The sequence below is a fragment of the Halictus rubicundus genome, chromosome 14 (assembly GCF_050948215.1).
Source record: "Halictus rubicundus isolate RS-2024b chromosome 14, iyHalRubi1_principal, whole genome shotgun sequence".
Lineage (NCBI taxonomy): Eukaryota > Metazoa > Arthropoda > Insecta > Hymenoptera > Halictidae > Halictus > Halictus rubicundus.
The window spans coordinates 7,499,524-7,525,655 of NC_135162.1; the positions used below are offsets into that span (position 1 = coordinate 7,499,524).

Below are 26,132 nucleotides of genomic sequence, written 5' to 3' on the forward strand. Positions count from 1 at the left end.
AAAGCTGGAAGATTAAACTTTATGATAAGAGCATTTTTAATCAAAATGATACCTGAAATCCTATCGAAAAGTCGATAAATCTCGACCGTCAGCTGGGACGAATTTGATCTCCCAACCTGACAGTCGGGTTTCCCCAATTTTTCGACATGCTCTCGTCTTTCTTTGTGAACCTAATCGCCTCTTATCACAAAGTGCCATCTTTCACATTTAATTTGAGCCCTCAAACGTCCAAAAATTCCTTCCAAAACACATTCCAAAATCTGTCAGAACATTTTGCACAATGTTGACTTTGATTGTATGTAATACGTTCGAGCGAACAATAAAATGTAAGTGGGATTCATTTATTTACGCGATTAAAATGATATATTGCACTATAGACCGTGCAATGTGCATGATTCGAGCAGGCTGATAACGTTCATTTTCTTTACACGATTCAATTACGCTAGACAATGGTTGGCTATCCAGAGCTATGCACAGATGCAAACCAGGTTGCATATAATTAGGGGCTGCATGGAAAATAGAACGGCGTTTGTGCTTTTGATATGATAATTAACAACGTGACCACGGATTCGGGTTGTGCGGACATAAATACAATAAATACCGATTATAGTGAACGTTGGCATATGACGCACAGTTGACATGTTTTTTCTTGCTATTCTTCGGTCACGTTCGGAAATCTATTTTGCAGGAACAGTTGCTTTGTCTTCATGCAGCAAATAATAATTAATGCAAAAATATTTTCATGATCTTTAGAATATTTTCATTATCTTAAAAGTTAATATATTTTACTACATTTCAGCAGTTTATTTCAGGATAATGTTAGCACATTGTCGTTACTTTTGCATACAATGTTTCACGACACAGTACTTCACAATGAATCTGTGTCATCTGCGCGGTTTGAAGGAGTATAAAAAAATACTGAACGGTTATGGTTTAAATTTTTTAAGACTTCAGGGTCTCGGATGTTAGTATATAAGTCGACAGGCAGGTTCTTTGGACAAAGTGCTCGTGCCAGTGAGTTTTCTCAGAGCAAATTCTCATCATGTCGTGCTTCTGCATGTGGATTACTTTACTGATATTGATCGGTTCCGCATGGTCACAGGTTAGATTTTCTGCACTTATGTTTCGATACGTTCGTATAGATAACGTTGGAAATATTTACAAAGAACACTCCGACAACCCTGTTCAACAAATTTTAATTCTTTCTTGGCATTCAGCAGAAAATTGCTTTTTGAGAAAGTTGTCAATTGTCAAATGTCAAATGAGTCATATTTTCAATTCGAAGAATTTCTTCTGTTTGAACAATAAATTTTGTTTAACAAAGTGTTGTGCACAGAAACGAATGTGGAAAAACCGACGACTCGATTTAACACGTAGTATACTTCTTTCGTGTATAAATTAAGAAAATGTGTAATAGCATTTTATAGAAATGATGTCTAAATTGCATTTTGCACGAAATTGAATTTACAGATGGTTGATTGTTCTTTGTTACAGACCACCGACACAGAACCGTCTGCAAGGTCGTTAAAATTCGGTTTTACATTGTTGGAACCCATACGAGCACAGTTTTGCAATGCTTATTGCAAACAGCATAGTAGATTTTTGATCCTTGGGAATACTAGTTGCCGTGTGAATTGTCCTGAATTGTGGATGCTTGTTGGAACAAGTATGTCTGAGAAGCCACCAATGCCTGCAATGATGGTGAAACCTGATAAACCTGATAAACCTGAGGGTACTGATAAACCTGGTAAACCTGGGGGCACTGGTACAGCTGATAAACCTGGGGGCACTGATACAGCTGGTAGCTCTGGGGGCACTAATACAGCTGGTAGCTCTGGGGGCACTGGTGCAACTGGTACTTCTGGGGGCACTGGTGCAACTGGTACCTCTGGGGGCACTGGTGCAACTGGTACCTCTGGGGGCACTGGTGCAACTGGTACCTCTGGGGGCACTGGTGCAACTGGTACCTCTGGGGGCACTGGTGCAACTGGTACCTCTGGGGGCTCTGGAGGGCGTTAATAAACCTGATAATCCAATTAAGATATAACTAATTTCTTTATTAAATGAATCAATATAGTCTCAATATCTTAACTATGCCAATAAGATTAAAAATAATATAATACTAACATATCTTTAGTTGCACAATCTAACAAACATTTTCTTCGTTCTTGTATTACTCGCACACCTCTATTCTGGTTTTAGTACAGCACGACAATTGGAAAGTTTATTAAGATACGAAAGTATTTATGCAAAGTCCTTTTGCACTAAACCGTCGAAAACGACGACGATGATTTTATAGGTCAATATTCTTTTATTGATCATTTTACTAATTATTCGTCCAATAGATAACTTACCGGTTGAAGATACTGTAGAACACTTATGAAATCATGCTGTTTCTGCATTCTGAGGACAGCTGGCGCCACTGGTCCTGTTCGGATGATAGTGGCGGGCGAAAAAAAGTTTAGAAAACAGTATACATTCCACGATTTGTACAACTTAATGTTTCGTTCGAAATACCCGATGCGGTGTAAAATAATGCAAACAAGAAAACTGTAAAGAGAGATAGAAAATTGATAGTCCATTTAAAACAGTGAAACAGATGAATTTAATCCTACACTTGTGTGACCACAATTTTTATGTTAAAACATTTTAATAGTTTCTATACATTGCGGAACGTCTGTAGTTGTTTTAGCAGCCTTTTTGTTATACTTGCTTCTAAGTTTTCTGATACCAATATTCGTTGGTAAAATGTACCATGTTTGTTAACGCACTATGTAAAATGAATAAAGACGAATAAACAAAAGAATCTTCACGTCTTATGAATTTTCATTGAAGGTCCAGACCGAAAAGTTGTAAAAAGCGACTTTTAGTATTCCCTTTATGATTCTGACCAAATGAAATTAAAAAACAAACATTTTCTATTTATCAGATAGTGAATTAATCGTCCTTCTAACATCTAAAAAAAATTGAAGTCGTTCGATCACATTCTAATAAAAGTTATTTAATTTTTCTTAAAAGTGTATAGAGAATTTACTGATTGACTGAATTTCTTTCATTGGTTCGATGTTTCACGTTGCATGTTTGTGATCGGATCGAAATCATTGATGAATTGTAGTGGATTTTTACGAGCTAGCTCAGTCGCCCAAAAAGCTATGAAAGTAGACAAAACGACGCATCCGCGCGGAAAAAATAAGACCTTGCTCCCGTTGTGAAAGTAATGTCGGGCAACCTATTACGAGAAGCGTATGTCCTCTCACTTTCTGCATACGTGCGCACAATGAGCTGCTGTGCGAATTACATCAAACGAGGATTAATACCGTAAAAGGCAGTCGGGATTAATTGCTACGAAAGTCTCGGCAGCTCCGCCGATAAATCGTCGATCAAAGATCCGTTCGCCCCCTTGCAATCCCCCTTTGTTTGCGCTTATCCATTTTAAAAATTCCTATTCTCATTTAATTAATTTACATTATGTTTATCGGTGGACTGAGGACTTTTATTCGTTCTTAACAAAATTAGGATAGAAGGGATTTCAGAGTATCAATATACATTGTGACCAATTTATTCAAATTATTAAGGAATAAATTTTTAGTTGGTTCCAGTAGACTTGTAATTGATGGAGACAATTTTTATTTGGTTCCAGTAGACTTGTAATTGATGGAGACAATTTTTATTTGGTTCCAGTAGACTTGTAATGGTTGTAGACAATTTTTTATTTGATTCCAGTGCTTTGTAATGTATGTAGGCAATTTTTTATTTGGCTCCGGTACTTTGTAGTTGATGTGGAAAATTTTTGTTGTAAACAATTGAATTGAATTAGTTGAGAAATCAGGAAGAGTGAAGTCAAACTATTCCTGAGAAGAAGGACACGAGCTAGATGCCAAGGTCTTCGAACTCGGGTCAGGGTTCTAGGATTTGAGTTAGATCATGTGTCTGGGGCCAAGCTGTTTAATCTTCCTATCTTGCAGATCCAAGGTTCGAGATCATTTTTTTTGTAATGAAAATCCTTGGAATCATATCTGAACTTAAAATCTTAAATTCTAAAATTGGAATTATTAGAATGGAGCTCTTAGAAATTTTAAATCGATTCGCTTATAAATCCTTAATCTTGAATTTATTCAATTTGATTTTCTCTTAGCTAAACATTTCGAATTCATATGTGTGAACCTTGAGTTGATTATGCTCGGTCGACTACCTTTCTCTTTGCTCGGTATTATTTCATATTTGTGTCTTTCAAATCAACCATTATTCGCGCTTATCAACTACACGAACTCACCGTAGCTGTTCGGACACCATTTTTAAAACGGAATAATTTTTTCAATATCGATCAGACCAAATTATGTCAATTTTTACAGGAAATTGGCAAGATTAGTCCTTTAAGGACGAGTTTCAAACAAATTATTTAAATAGTGCAAAGTGAATAAATCTCTTTTGTACATAGTAAAGTCCTTTGAGGAAAATACAAATTTTTATGAAAAATATAGATTTTTCCTAGCGTTAAAGGCAATTAAGAATTGTAAGTATAAAGATTTGTGACGTCTGCTTGTCGGTGAAAATTATTAGATCAATTTCTATAAAATTCGTGCAGCTTCAATTTATTATATAACTTTCTGAACATCGATGACATTTAATGTTTTTCTTTGCTAGTTTACCCTTGGACTCGAGTTCTAGGCCTAAGCCGGAGTCATTTCTGACCCACACCGATATTTTACTAGTTTTCTTTCGATATAAGGCGACGGCTCGGGACCGGCCTTCGTCGTATTTCGGATGAAGAATAGCGATTTGCTTATTTCGAAATAAAAATCGTTATCTTATATCGGAATGTAATTGTACAGATTGACGGTCCCTGGAGCTTATCCCCACCATGACGGGTCACGAATGACTCCGGCATAGCATACGGAAGGTTAAATTTAGATCGGCTAGACGTTCCGTCCAGATAATAATGGCACCGGACATTTCAATTCTCCCACGCAGTCAGCATCGACACAAACGTGCATTACGAGCTTGTTTCACTCGTGACTATTTCACGACCGACTGCTAAAAGTTACATGACGCTTGTTACAGGCGGAATTCCTTCGCCGATTCCTCGTTGTAAACGTAAATCGTGCTATAAAGATAGAGCACTCCGTTTAATGCGTGAAGAAATTTTTAGTTTATTGCAGAAGCTAAGCCACTGCCAAAGTGAAATCACGTTAGAAAGTTGAAAGCCAGGATATCGATATGCTGAAGATCTTTTCGAATAGGATTATTTCAACCCATGTGAAGTCCTCGGTTGAAATTTCAACCATCTTACATTCTACCCGGCAAGCAATATGTTATGAATTTGCCACCAAAATTTGTCTACAAATTCCGATCCATCTGTTTCCGCGTTATGCTCGGTATTTGAGTGCAAAGTTTGCAGAATTCCATGCCAAATCGAGAGCAAACCGAGGTCAAACCTTGGCGTTGTCATAGAGGGCAGGTCGGTCGCACTAAGAGCGAACCTAACCTTGTTCTAAGAGTAAACTTTGCTGTAGTTGAGCAAAACGAAATTAAATGGTTAAAAATACATGAAACTTAAAATTATATAACTTAGAAGTTTAAATAAAAGTCTATTTTTCCTCTTACGGAAGGTTCACTCAGATTTTTCCCAATGTGCACTTGTAGAACAAGGTCTTAGTGGAACCCTTAGTGCTGCCCTCTATAACGAAGCCAAGGTTAGGCCTCGATGGAACTTTGCAGTCAAGTGGGGACCAAATTGATAATAATAAAATTGTTTTGAATTTTGTTCGGTTAAAGGTATTAAAAAACACGATTATTAGTTAGATTCAACAGATGATAGACAATGTGAGTATTTAATAGTGTCCCGAAATGTAACAGAATACCCGTATCAAGTTGATTACACTGCAATCAGAAACCGAATGACTCGAAACTTTCTGAAATAACAGAAATCGTTATCACGAGAAGCATAACACAATCCGATTGGCGAAGGCCAAAATTGTGATCGAATAACTGGCCAACCGGTAACAGGACATCGAACAATAGACATAACAGGATATAGCGATGCAGGATATATACTCAGGTTAGGCTCGCCTGATGTGAATCACGCGGCGAGGTATGCAAAAGAATGAAAGTTCCGCCACGTCCTGGTCATAAACTCGATTCCTTGACTAAAGTATATGATCCGACATATTCTATACTGCATTTCGAGACATCGTTGTCTGCAAACAATTTCACCAAAATGCATTTCTATTCCACAAAGTTCCAAAATTAAAAGAAATAAAGTAAATGCGTTTGTTTAATTCTCTAAGAAGTGCTATTTGTTAAACAGAAAATTACTGTCGACATATTGAATAGACAAATTTGTATGTCTACTTCTTAATTTGTTAAGGGAAGAAATATATTTTTGTTGTATATATTAACAAAAATATATTTATTTTTATATTTTTGTTCAACTTTTGAGAGATTATCTGAAAGATCTTCTTTGTTAAACAAAAAATTGATTTTTGTGTACATAAAGAACGGACTATAGACAAATATTGTATGTTATTTCCAGAAAGTCCTCCACAATATTTTACAATTGATTAATTCGTGAGAGCCACGAATTAATTGGTACGACTTCGAACTGACACAACAATGCAACCCGCTGGAGTTCAACAAATCCTCTAGAATAATTTAATAGAACATTTCTCAGAGCCTGTTGCAGATTAATTGAATATTAATTTCACGCACAATTGTTTCTCCATTGTTCTCCGGAGCTTTCTCTTCGACTCTTCGTTCTCAGGAGTGCTGTTATCGCCTGAATTGATTGATAACAATCTAAATAGCTCATTTGTCTCCAGAAAGTAAATCTTAGTCCAGCTGAGATGCTGGAAGGTAAATACACATATACATATTGTATACACATTGTATATGTACATGTTCAAAACGTGAGTGATAGCTCGACGGCTATGAAACGAGAGAGGAAGAACGGGAAAGAGAGAGAGAGAGAGAAAGGAAGGGTTATATGGACGCAGAGGAGAGAGAGAGAGAGAGAGAAGATTTAATACACCTACTGGTTGCGTATTCTGACCCAGTTTTCTTCCGAACTGAATAGTCACTTCCAAGTTTCCCAGGCTGTTTTGATTGACTGGAAAGTAATTTTCCTGTTAACCCGATGACCGTTTCATTCTTTTAAGGTGAGCTGTTGTGAAGGCGTAATTTGACAGTGTTTGAAGTAGTATTAACCGATTATGATCAGACAGGGGACTGCCAGAAGGAAATTCTGTTAGAAATCCCGTTTCAAAAACTGTAGCAGTTTACGTAAAAATTGTTTTTCGGTTCCAAAAGGTTTATTTTTACAGAGTGACTCTTAATTAACTGCATCTGTAACAATAATGAATAAATAAAATACAAAACTGCGAAAACGTTGCATGAATTTGATGGCATTGTTACACTATTTCTGGCTTTTTTAAATTATTAACAGACTAAATGCACTTTTGTTTACTTTTTGGTTTTTACAATTCATGCAGACAATTTTTATTTTGTTGCACATAATTTTATTTTTATCCTACACAGCATAGCAGCTAGTTGCAGCATTTTTCTAATTTATTTTAAAATATCTATTGATTAGAGTGTTATTGCTGAAGGAATAACACTTGAATAACATTCAAATAGAAAAGTAAAAAGTATGAATTATACTCTGTGAAAGTGGGATCTTTGTTTTTCACGAGCATATAATTTTGAATTTGTATAGAAATCTGTTTTGCAACCATTTTACCTCAAAAAGAAAAAAAAAAAAGAAACAAGAGCTTTCCTTTTTTGTAATATTCGTAATCTCGAATTAATATTTTGTGCAATATCACAGCAGTATATTAACATTTTAAGGCAAGAGACAGTTGAGCGGGATTCAATATGATAAAACAACCGCGTTACATATAGAAGCGTACCAAGTATAGCAAGCGTCATTATTTTTTATCCTGTCAATTACCAAAGCCACGTGCAATTTGTTACAACTTAACGCCAATAAAATCGCGATTAATATTTGGTATCGTTCGAAGTGATGTTAAAAAGTGTTTCATGTAATATGCGCGACATATTATGCTACTAATGGTTGTCTCGCGCCGAAAGCGATACCTACAATCCTGTTAAACGATGATTCGATTTTACCATTAACTTTTATTAAGGAGTCCGATATTTTTATCGACGTTTTTACAAATGCCGTCGAGGTATTTTTATTTTTCACGTTGGTGATGTCATACAGGTGAGCGTCCAGAACAGGTATGACGGTGTTTCAATGAAAATTAAAAGGGAGTGACAAAAAATGGTGCAATAATACAAATATTAATCTTTGGACGACGGATTAACCTTACAATTTTGTCAGTATTATTTATTTCGACTATACTATACTATGTTCTATGCTGCGTAATATACTATATCATATAATATACTATACTATATAATATACTATATCATATAATATACTATACTATATAATATACTATATCATATAATATACTATACTATATAATATACTATATAATTTACTATACTATATACTACTCTATACATATAATATACTATATACTATATTATACTATACTGTACTATACTGTATACTATACTATACTATACTATACTATACTATACCATACTATACCATACTGTACTATGCAATATACTACACATATAATATACAATATACTATACAATATACTATATACTACACTATACAACATACTATATACTATACTATATAATATACTATATACTATACTGTATCTATAGTATATGTATGATACAATATACTATACTAAAATATACTATACTAGCACTTGAGTAGCGACTCTGAGGCGCCACAAAAATTGCTGTACCCTCATTGAAAATATTGTTTACGTTATCAAATTTGTTTGTCTTTAATAAACTACTAAATATTTAAGTCGAAGTATTACATCGATTTCATATCCATAAAACGAAGAAAGTCATACACATAGAAATATTCTAGGTCGGAAAAAATGTTCGATTTCGGAGTTAAAATGCTTCGGGTGGAAAGGGTTAAATAAATCTAGTAAAATTCGTTTCTGTGTTCACAGCGAGCTCTAGAACCGCCGGAGAACAGTATTTCCCATCGACTCGAAAAATCGATGACTGTCGCGCGCTGCTCTGTCAAAAGCGCGTTGACCGGCCAATTACGATAATCGCGGTACAAATGGTTTTCGCTAATTCGTCGGTTGCCGGGGGATCCAATCACAGATCTCGGTCTCTGATTTAGTGGAGAGTGTGTCGGCCGACCCTGATCGCAGCTGCTCGAACAGCCGCATTCTGGCTCGTGCGCTTGAGGATCGACTTTCGCTAAATCACATGATGCTAAGTCACATGCGTTCTGCGCAATCCTGCATCTCGGTGCAGTCACGAGGAAGAGTGTATGTGTGTGTGTGAGAGGGAGAGAGAGAGAGAGAGAGGAGGAGGAGGAGGAGGAGGAGTTGGAGGAGAAAGAGAGATCATCTCCATGGGAGAATCGTGTTTTCCCCGACACTCGTACAGGTGTACTCTCCCGCGTTCAGGTCGTAGACACAGGGATCGATCCTCGGCAGCCGAGCGATCTTTCTTTTCGCGGTACTCGTTCCCCTTCACAATCAGAGAATAATAGGGTGGCTGGGGAAATATTTTGCCGCGTGATCCGATCGATCTCTTTTTTATTACGCGCGAATTTCTGCCTATATGGCGGAGCAGATGCTGCTTCAATCGAACCTCGTTCTTCCGTGAATTTCACCCATTGTGGTCCCAAAGAACAATGTTAAACTCAGAATTAAAATTGTACCGCTTCTCCCGGAATTTGCTGCGCAAAATTAGGGGAGCGTCAAACAATTTTTCGTGTTCAAGACGCACACAAAGTCTCATTTTGTTCGTAGGAACGATCGAGGTTGATTTACGGTACGAAGAATCGACATTTTTCGAACCGGTTACATGAGTTACTCTTCTTAATCGCTCCCGGAGAGAAGTAGCAATTATTCGCAAGTGTTGATCCAGGGAATTTTCGTTTTATCGCCGACAATTAGTGTGACGGGTTGCGTCACCGATAATTCGTCGCATTATCATAAAATTATAATATATACCGTTTCTTCGGTTTCTCGCGTGTTCTGTAATTGATTCGATATTAAAGTAATTGGACAGTTTCGGTTTCACCCACCCTCGCAACGGTCGATAATACGTGTAATTTGTGGTCGCACGAGTGACAATCGACGTAGTGAGGGACGTACGTCATTTTGCGTAATTTGCGTAATTTTTGTCATCTCTTATCGTCCACTCTGATTCCTACGGGAACACATTTTAAGATCGTCTCGAAGAACCCTCTTCGAATCGAGACAACTTTGTCTGACCCGATCATCAGGCTTTCTCAATTTTTCTGACACGATCACATGCTGCCTTTTGAACCTAAATAAGTCCAGCATAAAGCACGATCTTCCAGCTTTAATTTGAGCCCTCGAACGTCCAAAAATTCCAACGGGAACACGTTCCAAAATTGTCTCAAAGATACCCTTAAAATCGCGTCGACTTCGTCCGAGTTGGTGACTGAATTTTATCATATTCTCGATATGATGTCGTACTTCTTTTTAAACCTAAGCGACCCTATCATAAAGTGCGATCTTCCAGCTTTAATTTGAGCCTTCGAACTTCCAAAAATTCCTACGGGAACGTATTCTAAAAACGTCTCAAAGAGCCCTTTTAAATTTCGTGTGATCTAGTTCGGATAATCGAGGTTCTACAATATCGTGGATTAAACGGGCAAACGTAATCGAAACTGTATCGTGTTTGGACTCATTTTAATCGAGAAAACGTCACCGATACGTCGATAACTATTTCCGTATGGAATGTAGTAAAAAACAATGAAAACAATAAAACCGGTCGCTTTTCAGTAGTATTTTCTCGACTATATATAAACCGCCCACAATCGCAATCTGAAAATATTGCATGCTCCGAACGAGAGCATAACGCCGCTTACTCGAGGTGTTTAGGTGTACGGAGTACGCGTTAGAGATTTGCTCTAATACATCTGAATGGACGTGAAAGATGTTGCAGGGGCAGGAAGCGGCGAAGAAAAAGGGAAAGGATACTCGCCGGCAGAGAGTAGCATGATCGAGACACGCGGAGGAGGAAAGACGCTTCAGCCTCTGAAATCGGCTAGACCCGATTTCGCGATACAGTTTCTTCGCCAATTATATCTCTATCAATGCAATCCGCGAGATGACTGATCGGTGAGATAACTCACAATATTGTTTATGTTACACAATTTTCTGTGGAGCGGCACATCAGCAATATTAAAGCATTGCAAGGGGACGTTGCTAAATGTGGTCACTAGACTTCGGATTTTATGACAAAAATGGTGTAATTTCGAAGAATAAAAAAATTACAACTCGATAGAACCACTAAAGAGAGAAATAAATGGTCTTGCAATTAATTCAAACGATTTTTATTTTGCATAAAAATTCGCAATCCACCGATAACGCCCACAATAATGAATTGTAGAGGGACCAGCAGGTGGTTCAAGCACACCAACTGCAATTCACCCGAAAACTGTGCGAGCCGTGCTCGAGAATCATAGTGACACGAAACCGTAGAAGGCCGGAGACATTATTCGGGTCAAATTCGCGGAGAATGCCAAGGTTTCTACCCTCCCCGTTCTTTAAGTCTGTGTTCTGGCAAGTGCATTTCTTTTCTGCATATTACAGGCACACTGTCCTTTATGTAGGCCTTTCTGCTCGAAGTATGTTCGCGCCGACGCGTCGCCCGATTGAGTTTCGGTGTCTGTAATCAGGTTTTCGCAACGGGTGGGCGTACCCCGAGGATCAAAGAATGGCACACGAGTCTTATATAACAATACGTGGCCTTATCGGTTACTACACGACCGTGCTGTGTCTCAATAAAATCGATACACACCTCGGATCGCGTTTTCCCGGGCTGATATCTGCCGATACGTGCGGAAACTTTGGCTTCGAACGTCACCCGTAGCGTTTAGAAACGGTATTCTTCGATTTTTCACTGCCAGGGTATATTATTTCTATGTGATACCTTTATTGATGCATTCGCGACGTTTTCCTGATTAAAATGAGCCCAAACACGGTGCAGTTTGGATTATGGTTGCCCGTTTAATCCACTATTTTGTGGAGCCTCGCTTATCCGAACTAGGTCAGACGAGACTCTCAAGGAGTTTTTCGAAGCGGTTTTAAAATATGTTCCAGTAGGAATTTTTGGACGTTTGACGGCTCGAATTAAAGGTAAAAGATCGCAGTTTACGATAGAGTCACTTAGGTTTAAAAAGAAGTACGAAATCATATCGAAAATATGATAAAATTCAGTCACCAACGCGGACGAAATCGACGCGATTTTAAGGGTATCTTTGAGACGATTTTAGAATGTGTTCCAGTAGAAATTTTTGGACGTTTGAGGGCTCAAGTTAAAGGTAAAGAATAGCACTTAATGACAGGGTCGGTTAGGTTAAAAATGGGTACGAAATCTTATCACAAAACTAGATGAAAGACGGCGCCAGCTCGGACGGAATCGAAGCGATTTTAAAGGTATCTTTGAAACAATTTTGGAATGTGTTCCCGTTGGAATTTTTGGACGTTCAAGGGCTCAAATTGAAGCTGAAGAATGTCGTGTTGAGATGATGAGAGCATGCGAAAAAATCAACAAAACCCGACCGTTTCGTAATGGACTGAAACACAAATTGTCCGGCGAAAGTATTTCCAAGGAAGACAGATACTCCTTCGGCGCGATAAGTGACGTTTTCTTTAGCAGAACGTTTGTATTAACATTAACCGTATTTACATATGTGTCGAGCAACCGTGATGGCGCACGTGCACACGCAGAATACATGAATGAGAAGATGGTGCTCGCTCGGCATAAATCTCGCCATAATATGATGCATATTTCATTGTGCGGTAGCCGTGTAGATACAAAGAGATTATGTTCCAGTTTATCACGCGTTGATACTTCGATAATGTAGCTGGTCATCTTGAGAATCAGTTTCTTGCCACACGGGAATCAACTCTTCTCGATGGAACAGCCGTTGGTGCACGTAAACGCTATGCAAATTGTACGACTGGGTCTTCTGATTTCAGTACAATTAAATCCGAACTTGTAATGACTCTGTTTTAATTGTTTCAGATTCCTATTCTAATAGGTTAGCCAATTCTTTGACGAGAAACTTCATATTCTGACGAGGAGGACCATACAGCTTCACACCGGAAAGGGTAGCGAGTAAATAAAACGTCGACAATTTTTTGTTTCTAAATATTTCTTTCTGAATCTTTGATTAACACAATCCTGACATTTTTCCGATTAAAATGATACCCAACACGGTACAATTTGGATCGTAATTATTTGTTTAATCCTCGATTTAGTAGCACCTCGATTATCCGAACTAGATCCGAGAAAATCGTCTCGATTTGAAGAGGGTTCTTTGAGACGAATTTAGAATGTGTTCCCGTAGGATTTTTTGGACGTTTCAGGGCTCAAATTAAAGCTGAAAGATGGCACTTTATAATAGGGTACTTGGGTTTAACAAGTAATTCCGAATCGTGCCGGAAAAATTGAGAAAATACGAACTATGTCTGACAGAAATGTCTCGATTTTGAGGGGATTCTTCCAGGCGATTTTGGAATGTGTTCTAGTAGAATTTTTCGGACGTTTGAGGGCTCAAATTAAAGCTAGAGGATCGCGCTTTGTGATAGAGGCAATTAAATTCCAAAAGAAGTATGCGCTCAATTCGAAAAATTGAGGAAAGCCGATCCTTAGCGCGCAAAATTGAGTGTTTTAACGGAGGCTACAAAATTCACTGCACAAATCATGCTAAATACATATTAATTTAATTTGTATTTATATAGTTATTATATGTATTGTTTATAAAAGTACACTGCGTATAGATAGCATCGCTTCTGGTCAACGTGAGCTCCTTGTCTGTGATCCAGTGTTGCGTTGCTGAATGATTTGCGAAAGTCCTTTATCCTTGGCGGCAGTCGGGGCGGCTCCGGAAATTCCGTCGCAAAATTTGTTTCAAACAGGTTTCATCGGTGTGGTCATGGCAGTGTTACCGAACCGAACAAATGTGAGCGGGATCGCGAACGGCCGTCGTCGCTGAGAAACGCCTTGAATCCGGGACAATGATATAACGTCGTGTTTCGTGCGTGTACGCAGAAGTTGGTATACGTGCGCACGCACCGCTACACAATTGCAATTGCACGCGTGCCTGAGCATCTGGCAAGTCATTTGCAAACGGTATCGATCCTCCGAAACAGATCTCGAAAATAAAGACACAAAAGCTGCGATACCTTGCTTACAATTCAACCGCGAGCAATTTCACACTTGACTTGCTGATTTTTCCACATGCTCTCCTCTTTCCTTCTGAATCTGCTTTCCCTCCATCACAAAGTGTGTTCTTTCAGCTTTAATTTGAGCCCTTGAACGTCCAAAAATTCCAACGAGAACACATTCCAAAATTGTCTCAAAGATACCTGTAAAATCGCGTCGATTTCGTCCGAGCTGGCGCTGACTTTCTTCAAGGTTTGTGATAAGATTTCGTACGCATTTTTTAACCTAACCGACCCTATCATAAAGTGCGATCCTTCACCTTCAATTTGAGCCCTTGAACGTCCAAAAATTCCTACGGGAAGGTATTCCAAAACTGTCTCAAAGAACCCTTTTAAATTTCGTGTGACCTAGTTCGGATAATCGAGGTTCTGCAATATCGTGGATTAAACTAACAAACATACTCCAAACTGTACCGTGCTTGGACTCATTTTAATCAGAAAAATGTCCGCAATATGTTAGTAAAACTATCATGAAGAAACAGTTAAGAATGAAAAAGATTTTTTAATATTCACATCCCTTTCACATATATCAAGACATTACTGTATTACTTTCTGATTAATACAGTATTACATAATCAATGGCAGGTACTTTGTCATTCGCATAGTGACAAGACAGTGCTTAAATCGAGACCCACATCAAGTCCGAGAAATTGTGCAACGATTCCCAATGTTGCAAAACAAATTTGAAATTTTAATCAGATCATAAACTTATACTTTTATTAGATACCGAAAGTTCCAGTTTTGTTTCTGTAATATAACTTACGCAACGATTCACAAATTTAATAATATTATATAACCCATCGATAGAAATTTCTCCTACGCTATTTACAACTTTTAAATCGTTTGTGTTTCAGTATTTGCTGGCAGCAGCGTGTTAGGGTGAACAGTTATGCGAAGGATGGATCGTGGATCACGCGGGTCACAGTATTTAATGGATCGGGCCAAAGTAAAAGTGTTTTCTTACACACGATCGAATTATGCACAAGCATGCTTGTTAGAGTGATACCGAGCGAGTGAGATGCCGTATAATAATAATAGCCCGGAGTTCGAAATACCGGTTTATTTATTTACTCATCGAGTGACTCTTTCGATTCTGGATCGATCGATCGGTCGATCAAACTGGAATCGGGGAAACGCGGCCCTGAGGCGACGTCGTGTTGCCCAATAGCGCTCCATTTATCGTTTTTCAACCGTTGTTCGACATTAAAGGCGATGGGCGTGGAGTAGTTTCGTTAATAACAATGCAGGGGATCCCATACGTCTCTGCCACATGTCCAAATGTAATTTTTTATGTAAGCCGAAAATTATCTGCGGCACGTGCAACACTTTTACTCCGGGCTCGAAAAGTCACTCGCATCGTCTACAACCAGCATTCTTTGATTTTTCACTGGTGGGCTATATTATTCTTTTTTGCAACCTTGATTAATGTATTCGTGACATCTTTCTGATTAAAATGAGCCCAAGCACGGCGCAGTTTGGATTATGGTTGCTCGTTTAATCAACGATATTGCGGAACCTCGCTTATCCGAACTAGGTCAGACGAAATTGTCAAGGAGTTTTTCGAAACGATTTTAGAATATGTTCCCGTAGGGATTTTTCAACGTTTGAGGGCTCAAATTGAAGGTAAAAGATAGCACTTTATGATAGAGTCGCTTAGGTTCAAAAAGAAATACGATATCACGTCGAAAAATTGAGAAAACCCGACCGTCGTGACGTTCAATCACATTTCTTTCTCAGCAAAAAGATCATTTCGTTCTAGATCATTTTTCTCTGCAAACGTGTTTCGTGCTGGATGTCTCAGCTTGTTGTAACAGGATCAAGCACCCTACATCGATCGGTTGTAGCAACTTTGCTACGATATTGTCGGGCATTGCAATAACTCGCTTTCGAGCGAAAGTTGCGAAAGACGACGTTAGTAATAACAGTGTTAAACAGGATTGTCTGCAATTTTAATCAAACAATGGCTAATTAGCCTTTTCCAGGTAACTAAATTATCTTTTTCCAGACGACCTCTGATCCAAAACGATCGATGCAACGAACCTGCAATTTCGAGAAATAAATTTTAATTGCGCTACACCCTCGAACGATCAAAGCTTGACGTGAAATATTCAAATTACTGCACATATAGCAATTGCCTTAAAAATAAAATGTAATGTATTAAATATTTAACAAATTCATTATTGAATTTACAAAATTGTATTCTGGGACAAATAAATAGCGTTTTTTGCAATAATTGTTACAGACGAAAACATTCTTATTATTTAAAAAGTATTCTCTTTCGCATGGGGTTAAAAATGTTGAATGAACAGATACATTTTTAGGTACTTCCTATATTTAGTAAATGGCACAAAAAGAACGACGATTAAATTGCAAGGTGCTTCGAGCATTGCACGTCGAACCCGAGAACGAGTTTCGTTTCTTCTTCGGTACCTTTTCAGTCGGACGATTTTTGGCTAACGAGAATGGCAAAAGGGGTACTTTCTCCGCACAAGTGAACATTGAAAGTGACTCGAGGTGTCACGAGGTCATCGTGAGAACGCATTTCGCGAAGCTTACGCACCAGATTTCCTTGGGCGGGCTGCCTGCTGCGCACCGGAACGGTAAATACCACTGACATCATTCGCTTTTCGTAACGGTCGTGTAAAAAAAAAGCAGATTAAGAAGACGCTAGGGTACCTGATGAATCATGCGACTGGAATGTATGCACTCGTTTGTTTGATCGGAGATAGGAGAACACGAAGACCGAGTTGAATGTCTTTGATGAGGTGTGATTTTCCGAAACGGTAAATGGTACCGTTGGATTTTCATGATTTCACTTTGCACATATCGCACTGTATTTATCACGCAGAAGCAAAGAAGTTACCTAGTCTTAATTGTCAAATGTTAAACAAATTAATGTGAGAAATAGTTCCTCAATAATCCAAAATGGTAAATGGAACCATTCGGTTTCACGTGTTCTAACATTGCACATGCTGCATTGTATTTATTATTGGGATAGGAGTTACTTGAACTAAATTATTAAGTGTTGATCAAATTAACGTGAGGAATAGTTCTTGAGTAATCCAAAATGGTAAATGGTACCATTCGGTTTCACGTGTTCTAAAATTGCACATACTGCATTGTCTTTACTATTGGGATAGGAGTTACTTGAACTAAATTATTAAGTGTTAATCAAATTAACGTGAGGAATAGTTCTTGAGTAATCCAAAATGGTAAATGGTACCATTCGGTTTCACGTGTTCTAAAATTGCACATACCGCATTGTATTTACTATTGGGATAGGAGTTGCTTGGACTAATTTATTAAGTGTTAATCAAATTAATGTGAGGAATAGTTCCTGAATAATCCAAAATGGTAAATGGTACCATTCAGTTTCACGGGTTCTAACATTGCACATAATGCACTGTATTCATTATTGGGATAGGAGTTGCTTGGACTAAATTATTAAGTGTTAATCAAATTAATCTGAGGAATAGTTCTTGAATAATCCAAAATGGCGAATTGTGTGGTAAATCAAATAAATTGATGCATGTCAATGGATTAGGAACGATAATTTAGAGGCGATGAATATCTTGAGTAGAAAATGTTTGAAATGTTCTACTTTGGAATGTGAAGTATAGTAAACGTGAATGGTTATTTTAGTTGGCGTCTCTAATACTGTAGCCTGTATGAACTTGTGCGGTATTTGACCCTCTCTAGAAGCATTCTTATGCTCCAGAAGTGTGCAGCTACATACCGCAAAACTTGTTGTCCTCGATTCGCGGTTTTCCTTCGTTCTTTAAAAGCCTCTTTCTCACTTTATATAAACTGTTCGGTAGAATTAGTTAGCTGACGTTCATTATTAATTAAGAATTATTCCACTAAAATTAACTGTGTTATTATTATGCAAAATAAAAATCTTGTGCATCGATTGCCAGAAACAGAAGTTAAATAAAAATTGATTTCGACCCCTAACCACTTTAATTACTACAAAATTCTTAAATTCTAATGTCTTTTACGGTTCGACTACTAATTTTTGTTATAAATGCACAAAATCTGCAGTCTCTTCTCTATTTTATTTTGTATCAATAACTTGAGCATTACTGTTGAAAAAGCTGCAGGTGAATAATACCAGATAACATTTTAAAATTCTGGTGTAAAAATATTTTGTTTTTGACATAGCAGTTTCTGCACAATAGTAATCCAAAGTAACATTGTCATGTAACATTGTTACTAACCCGGATACTTGAGACAACCTTGCTGCTTTGGCCGAATAGATAGTAACGCAATATTTAGCTACAGAAATTTTGATGGTGAATGTAACATTTTTTGCGTAACACTAGTTCAAAGTCAAATAGTCACTTCTGACCCTAAACTGACTTTCTGTGCTTAAACAGTCCTGAACTTGTTCCCAGGAATGCGGGACGATAAACCGGTGTGTGTGTGTGGCGCCTCTTAAATAACGATTCCTTATCAGCGAACCATAATGATGAATTTCTTGACAATATTACGTCAGCGTAGAAGGGAACAACGCTCCGCGTGTATGCGAGTAGCGTACTCGATACACCTGTCTCTTTGTATATTATACTTTCTCAGAATTCTCTAACCTGAACAATTTCGTTTTGAAAGGTTGTCTTCAATGAGCATACCCAAAACAAGTTCGGCAAGTGACTTTTCTCAGCCGGTACACTGAACACCATGTCTGGTTGCTCGAACACTATCGTGCAAATTCATGGTAAACAATTTTATTGACCGCTGGTTAAGTTCCAATATTTTATTTTCATCTATTAAAAAGTTGACTGTGGGCAGGAATAAACTAGTTCAAAAGTTGTTAAGCGATCCCGTATACGATTCTCCATATTTTAATTACCGTTCGATGACAGCTTGTCCCAGAACAAAGTGTAATCGCTCGACTTTAAACACGCATAACTTTTGAACCAGTCGATTCCTCGCCTCGAAACCTCGATTTTTGGAATTTTCTCGTCAAGATGTACAGGATCATGTAGGAAAAGGTTAATAATTTCTGGGTCGCCAAGGTGAAGTTTAACCATATACGACTACACGGTTTATAGATCAAAATAAAATTCCAAAAAATTTGGGAGGTTGTACAGCGAGGAAGAAACTTTGTTCCTCTTCTTCAATAAAAAGAAAATCATCGTTTCGTCACCGGCATCACGTGCAAACAGAATTTTGTTGCAGAATCGTGATAATACTTTCCTACACTGTATCTGCTGTATCTGGCCACTAAATTTCGCACGTCGCCGTAGTTGTTGGGCAGCGTAATTAATCTTCGAAAGAGGAGTCTTTAGATACACGCTCGCGATTTCCATTCTTCATGTCCGTAAACGTATGACCGAAACCTTCGAGAGCCTCTTTATCCGCGAAAGTAACAAAAGTGACTGTTTCCAAAGGACCAGGCTTCTGTAGAGTATTGCGCAAGCGAATATAAATCATTGCTGTATAATTGAACCGTTTATTCGATCACGTCGTCGCGCCGATCTCTGTAATCCGCGCGAATAATGCTGCTAATTAAACTGTGGACACGGTGTCGCACGCTGCAACTTGCACTTATCGCGTTTTCGACCACTTATGCAACGCGATTTACAGTTTACGCGTTTTTCTGTGAGCGGGCAACAATAAAATAAAAAAGGTCTCGAAACTGTCTCCTCCGATTTTTACCGATCACATAAAGTTTCCTGTCTGGCGTGGACTGAACGTGAAATTGGCATGAAAAATTGCTATTATAAAGAGAATATAATAATATTTTCATTTTTTAATCTCATTGTAGATTGCTGCACGTACTGGCATATTTATTCGCAGTTTATTGTATTATTATAAGGGACTGTAGGATGAATGATATGTTGGACCGTTTCAAACATGAAAATGATAAATCTAGCCACTTTCACGTTTATTGTCCGAGTGAACGAGACAAACTAACCGCGTGCAGCCATCAATATCTCGCTCAATATGCGGAATGATCGCATCCACGTACGAAGCGGCTGATTTATTATGTACTGCATCATAGATCGTAGTTCAATCTTTCTACTTCTGCTACGATATTATTAAACAGAACGCGCAGCGCCCCAGCGTGATAAATTTATTCCCCTGGCGACCGCCTTATGTTCGAATATAAACGTCTTAATGCACGCGAGCATGTTGCAAACGTCCTATGCCGCATATATGCAACGTCATATGCATAGATATCGGGTTATGAAAAACGATCCCTTACATGTATTTACGGTTCAAAGACCTTCTCCACCCGACAACAGAAAGAAAATCTTCAAGTACGAACTTTCAAAAATTGAGAAACTCAATTTTCCACACCGACGAATACGCAATCATTCTCTGCGTTATAAACATCCTAACATGCATCTATCTGTTTAGTGCATAGAATTTGATATAATATCCACCTAAGTAATTAATTATATATGTCGTATGAACATGGTCCTTGTACGGGCATGGATAAGGCAAAAAACAGCGGTTTTTGATTTTTTTAACTATGTGCCCCCACTTCGAAAAATTTGAAAAAAAAATTATATCTTATATATCTATAATAATTATATTATATATAAAAATAGTATCTCATAACTTCTACAAGAAATCGGCATTTCAAAATTGTTTTTATTTTTTAAAATTCGGTCTCGAAGCCGAAAATTCTGAAAAAATTCACAGATGTGCATTCTGTTAGCTAACATATGTCTGATTTTTTTCAGAATTTTCAATTGAAGAGGATGAGAGAAATTACGGAAAAACCTGATTTTCTTCGTAACCCCATTACTACCCCCCATGGCGACATATAGGGTTGAAAATTGGCACAGAGTGTTTGCTTTGGATAAGCCATCGAATGACCTATTTCAAATTCAATTAGAGTTATTAGAACCAAAATTCAAGAAGCACATCAATGACATTACTGTCGCCATTAGATCATTATAGAAACAGTAAACGAAGAGTTTATTAAGTAGGAGTACTTCATTAAGTACCCACTGCTTCTTAAGTAACTGTACCACCGACAATAAGTTGTATCCTGTCGATAATCACCTGCGAGGTCTCAAACTGTGCCGAGTACAATTGAACGTCCACCGCGTGATCGTTGATCGATCGCCACCGCTCTTCAATGATCCACAAGAACCGGTGATCACGATTTGTACTTGTCTCTTCGTTTTCTACCGCAATCATTGGTTAATGCAGTCTTTGTTACGGGATTTCGGTCAACTCGCGGCGATCCTTTGATCAATCAAAGTTTTTGTCCGATCTCGATCCAATCCGACAGCGAAGCATATTGACATGTTGCTCGTTATGAGTCATGATCTATTTCAACATTTTTTCGTAACATTTCTGAACTGGTTTCAGAGATTTTCGACCAATCGATTAGATAATTCGATGAAAGTTGGGCAAACCTTGCTGAACTACATTTCGTTTACTTTCGTTTTCGCTTCTTGATGAAAGTTGTGACTGCGAGTTCGGGTGTGGGTCGTAACTACGAAGAACGAAGAATGGGAACGAGAATTCCAGGGTACTCAAGTGCGGACCTTTACCTTCAATTTGAGCCCTCGAACGTCCAAAAATTCCGGCGGGAACACATTCCAAAACTGTCTCAAAGATACCCTTAAAATCGCTTCTATTTCGTCCGAGCTGGCGCTGTCTTTCAGCAAATTTTGTGATAAGATTTCGTGCTCATCTTTTAACGTAACTGACTCTACCATAAAGTACGATCCTTCACCTTCAATTTGAGCCCTCGAACGTCCAAAAATTCCGGCGGGAACACATTCCAAAACTGTCTCAAAGATACCCTTAAAATCGCTTCTATTTCGTCCGAGCTGGCGCTGTCTTTCGGCAAATTTTGTGATAAGATTTCGTACTCATTTTTAAACCTAACTGACCCTACCATAAAGTACGATCCTTCACCTTCAATTTGAGCCCTCGAACGTCCACAAATCCCTACGGGAATACACTCTAAAATCGTCCCGTATAATCGAGACAATTTCGCCTGACGTAGTTCGGATAATCGAGGTTCCAGTAAATCGCGAATTAAGCAATCAGATGTGAACCAAATTGTATCGTGTTGGGGCTCGTTTTAACCGGGAGAACGTCAGGAATACAATGGTAAAAGTTCCCCGAAGAAATAATTAAAGGCAAAAGAGTATCGTCAATAAATTGATTTGCATAAAGATCTGCGAAGAATCTCGCCAAGGTTTTGGCGATGCTGGCCCGCTGTGCGCCGACAAATTGAGACAAACAACGATCCTACGAACGAACACCGACAAAAATGGCGTCTTTGAACGCGGTGGATAGTGGATCGGGTCCAGTACCATCGATCAAATCGACAAATATATTTCGGCGAGTCCGGAGACACAATCGACGTGTCGAATCGAGGGCAGCAGCCGGCGGCTCGTTTAGAGAAAGGAAAGTAAAACGTAGACGGGAGTCTACGCCTCCTCTCCCTCTATCTCTCTCTCTCTCTCTCCCTCTCTCTCTCTCTCTCTCTCTCTCTCTCGCTCTCACTTTTTCTCTCCCTCTTTTTCGCGTCTCGATCGGTGGCCGTTTACTCCTGCGTTCTCTCTCACCTGGAGGTTGTTACCTCGAGGTAAGGTAACTTACTTTTCCCCTTCCTCCTCGTGCCCCTGGTTTTGGGGAGCTTTCCACCACCATGTGCAGGAGACCGGGTAGCCTCCGCGATAAAGAACTATACATATACACGACGACGACAGGACACGAGTGAAGTTACCGCATTATACCAGACACTCGGTCAGTAAGCTTCTAACCAACAATCAACCAACACCAGCCACCCGAAAGTCAGTGGTCAACTGGCTCGGTCACTCTGACAAAGTGGAGGTTCGAACCTGAGCGTTCATTCTCGGGCTTCATCCTCTAAGTTCACCCCGAAGAGGTTTCGGGACTCTTGGTGGCCTGGTTCGTCAGTCCTCGATCTCGTTGGTTGATTCTTTTTTTTTTTTAATTTTCTTTCTTGTTTTTTCCTTTTTTGACGTCGATCGTTAATCCGAGATTCGTATAATCGTCGACCGCGGTGAGATCGCGACGCGAGAACAGTGCACCGGAAGTGATTCTACAGGCGTTACGTAGCCGGTGATCGATCCTAGATCACGTCGTGAGGGTCTAGATCGGCTGGGTTTGGTCCTGTCTGGGTGGATTGTAGCCGAGCAACGTGGAGCGCAAGATTGCAATATGCACGGGTGAGTTGTTGCTGATATATTTTGTGTGCAACAATCGAGTTGTTTATATAAAAAAAGCAAAAATATCTGAGAAAATTGTTCTCCTTCGGTGGTGAATCTTTCAAACGATCGATTTCGTATGCAATGGGCTGTTTAAATCTTCGCGCACTTCCTAAAACAGAACTTTCCAAAAAGTGGAATCAATTGACTTGGATTTTTTAGAGGATCGATGAGAAGTTGGATGACGTAAAAGAGAAAATTTATAAAAATTGCAATCGGTTCAAATTCTGGAGAAAATACTGAAGGTTGCTCTTTGTAACTTCTCTCATACGGATTGAACATTTTTTAAATCTGAAAAATTTTCTTTTTTAATTTTTTAAATTTGAAAATTTTCTTTTCAAATTTTTTAAATTGTTCCCCTTGCCCCAAATCCTTCTCCTTTGTTTAGTCGTTCTCGGATGAAAACTTAGGCGGCTCGCTGTATTCCATTTTCCTATTATTCAAATTGTGAAGATATTTCCATGTGAATCGATTGAATAAATTTGTTGTGTTCGAGCACACATTGTAATAAAAATCGTAGGAAACCTGAATAAATATTCAGTCTTGTCGTTTTGATAATGCGACACGTGTCAGTTGCTTTTATAGTGATTGGTAGGTTTGTAGTGTCACTCTACTGATCTTGCAAGGAGGATGCTATTGATGATTTTATGACAAACGTGATTAGAGCATTTTATATATGAAAACTTTTTACTTTAATACCAATGTATTTTTATGGAAAATATTTCTTTTACTGAATTTTTAGACACAGCTCAAATTTAATATTGTAGGCCACCCTGTATATTAATTGTGCTCAATGCTTGGTAATTTTACTGTTAATAATAAATTTTCGTGTCAGTGTTAATATAACAATGTTTCATGTGATTTTCGTGAATGATACGACAATGTTTAATGTTAATGATAGAGTTCCATGTCATTGACAGTCAGCTTTAAGTTAATTATTTGAAGAGGTCAAAAAATAAAATTTGATAATGTGTGAAAAAAAATATGTTTGATAATTTGATTTGTGTGTCTTAAAAATTGTTTCGTCGATGATTTGTATAAGTGCGTTTGTGTTCCCCTTTCACATAGTATCATGCACTGACGTTTTTAATGCCCTCTTATCTTAGGTTTATAGGCAAACGTGGTTTGCTTAAGACACGAGTTCATTTTCCAAAGGCTCTCGTAGTTAGAATTTAATATCAGCTTGATACAATGGATAGTTAGCGTCATTGCCTGCTACTTAGCATTACCACAGAATCTTTATTAGCTTGTACAGGTTCTCGATACATACTTTCAATGCTGTGATATTTCGTCGCTGCACGCATTCCGTTTGTTGATCTTCTCTTACAATAAAAACGGGACACAAATCAGACCAATTTTATTTGTTCGAATTTTTAAAATTCTTCCTTTGACTTTAATCCATTAAATTTTCATCTGGCAATCCTGAGATTTTAATCTGGTCATCCTCATATCTATTATCTGGTAATCCTTAATTTAGTAATCCTCAGACTTTAATTTGGTAATCCCTGGGTTTAGTAATTTAGTAATCCTCAGATTTTAATTTGGTAATCCTTATGTCTGTTATTTGGTAATCCTTAATTTGGTAATTCACAGATATAGTGGTTTAGTAATTTAGTAATGTGTTAATCCTTAGATTTAGTAATTTAGTAATTTAGTAATCCTCAGATTTAATTTGGTAATCCTTAGGTACCGTAATTTAGAAATCCTCAGATTTTAATTCTACAAACCGCAGATTTTAATTTGCCAATTCTTGGATTTCAAGTCGTGAACCGAACTATTTTAAGAACAAGCTTTTCCAATTAGAAGAACTCAACAGCATGTGTGGTAATTATAATGAGTGATTATAATGAGCACCCCAGTACAGAAGAGTTCTATATTTATCAAGATATTCAAGACTAACACAACTAATAATAGTTGGTTTATAAAAACCAACGTTCATATTACGGCGTTTAAGAACTTACTTTTAACACTGTGACGTAAGATGTAATTAGTAATTACAACGCACGATGCAATTATTCCGAAGGATCGTTAGGCTGTCGGTTCGCCAATTGTTTCACGCACTCGTAATTCGTTGCAGAACGAACTACAGTTTCGAACCTTAACGATGCTGTCGACTATGATATAATAGTAGATCATTAAGAAAGTCACATTTCATTTAAGAGTACAGATTTGGGCAAATAAAATTGCAATTGGCCACGCAGAATTTTATGAGTGTTCCGCCTCTTAATTTATTTTTACTAAAGATTGCTTAACTTCACCGACATAAATTAGTATACAAACAAAGAAAATTTTGCAAAACTGTTCCAGGAGGAACATATTACAAATTTATATTATCTTATTTTATATAGTTTGATATAATTTCTCATAATTTACACGAAACTAGTAAACTTAATTTTACAACTCATTAAACATTAAAAATTTCTCGGGCTCGTTCAATTCCTGTGTAAGCAATTTCCAAAAATTGACTTAGTGTAGTACACAACAGTTTAACAATCTAACAAAATTGCTAATTGCGAAACGCAATAGCTGCACTTCTCATTTCAACGATCAAAAATAATGCAAAAATATTCGTAAATACTTTGCATTGCCTTTGATCTCC

General features: G+C 38.0%; 2 protein-coding genes across 2 annotated transcripts in view; both read left to right on the plus strand.

The window, feature by feature from the left end:
• The first annotated feature begins 856 nt into the window (after positions 1-856).
• Positions 857-2,816, plus strand: LOC143360829 (uncharacterized). Its single transcript, XM_076799981.1, has 2 exons — positions 857-1,102; positions 1,495-2,816. The coding sequence occupies exons 1-2, from the start codon at positions 1,043-1,045 to the stop codon at positions 2,017-2,019; spliced, it is 585 nt and encodes a 194-aa protein (XP_076656096.1). The 5' UTR covers positions 857-1,042; the 3' UTR covers positions 2,020-2,816.
• Positions 2,817-23,398: 20,582 nt separating this feature from the next.
• Positions 23,399-26,132, plus strand: part of Cysu (peroxidase homolog) — a 32,380-nt gene continuing 29,646 nt past the window's right edge. The window contains exon 1 of the mRNA XM_076800008.1: positions 23,399-23,494. Within this exon, the coding sequence (XP_076656123.1) occupies positions 23,487-23,494 (8 nt within the window). The 5' untranslated portion in view covers positions 23,399-23,486. The remainder of the gene's footprint in view (positions 23,495-26,132) is intronic.

Bases quoted from the DNA above. Each gene is read 5' to 3' on its own strand.
- LOC143360829 (XM_076799981.1), top strand. From the start codon at position 1,043: ATGTCGTGCTTCTGCATGTGGATTACTTTACTGATATTGATCGGTTCC. The intron at 1,103-1,494 runs GTTAGATTTTCT...TCTTTGTTACAG, and splicing joins TCGGTTCCGCATGGTCACAG to ACCACCGACACAGAACCGTC.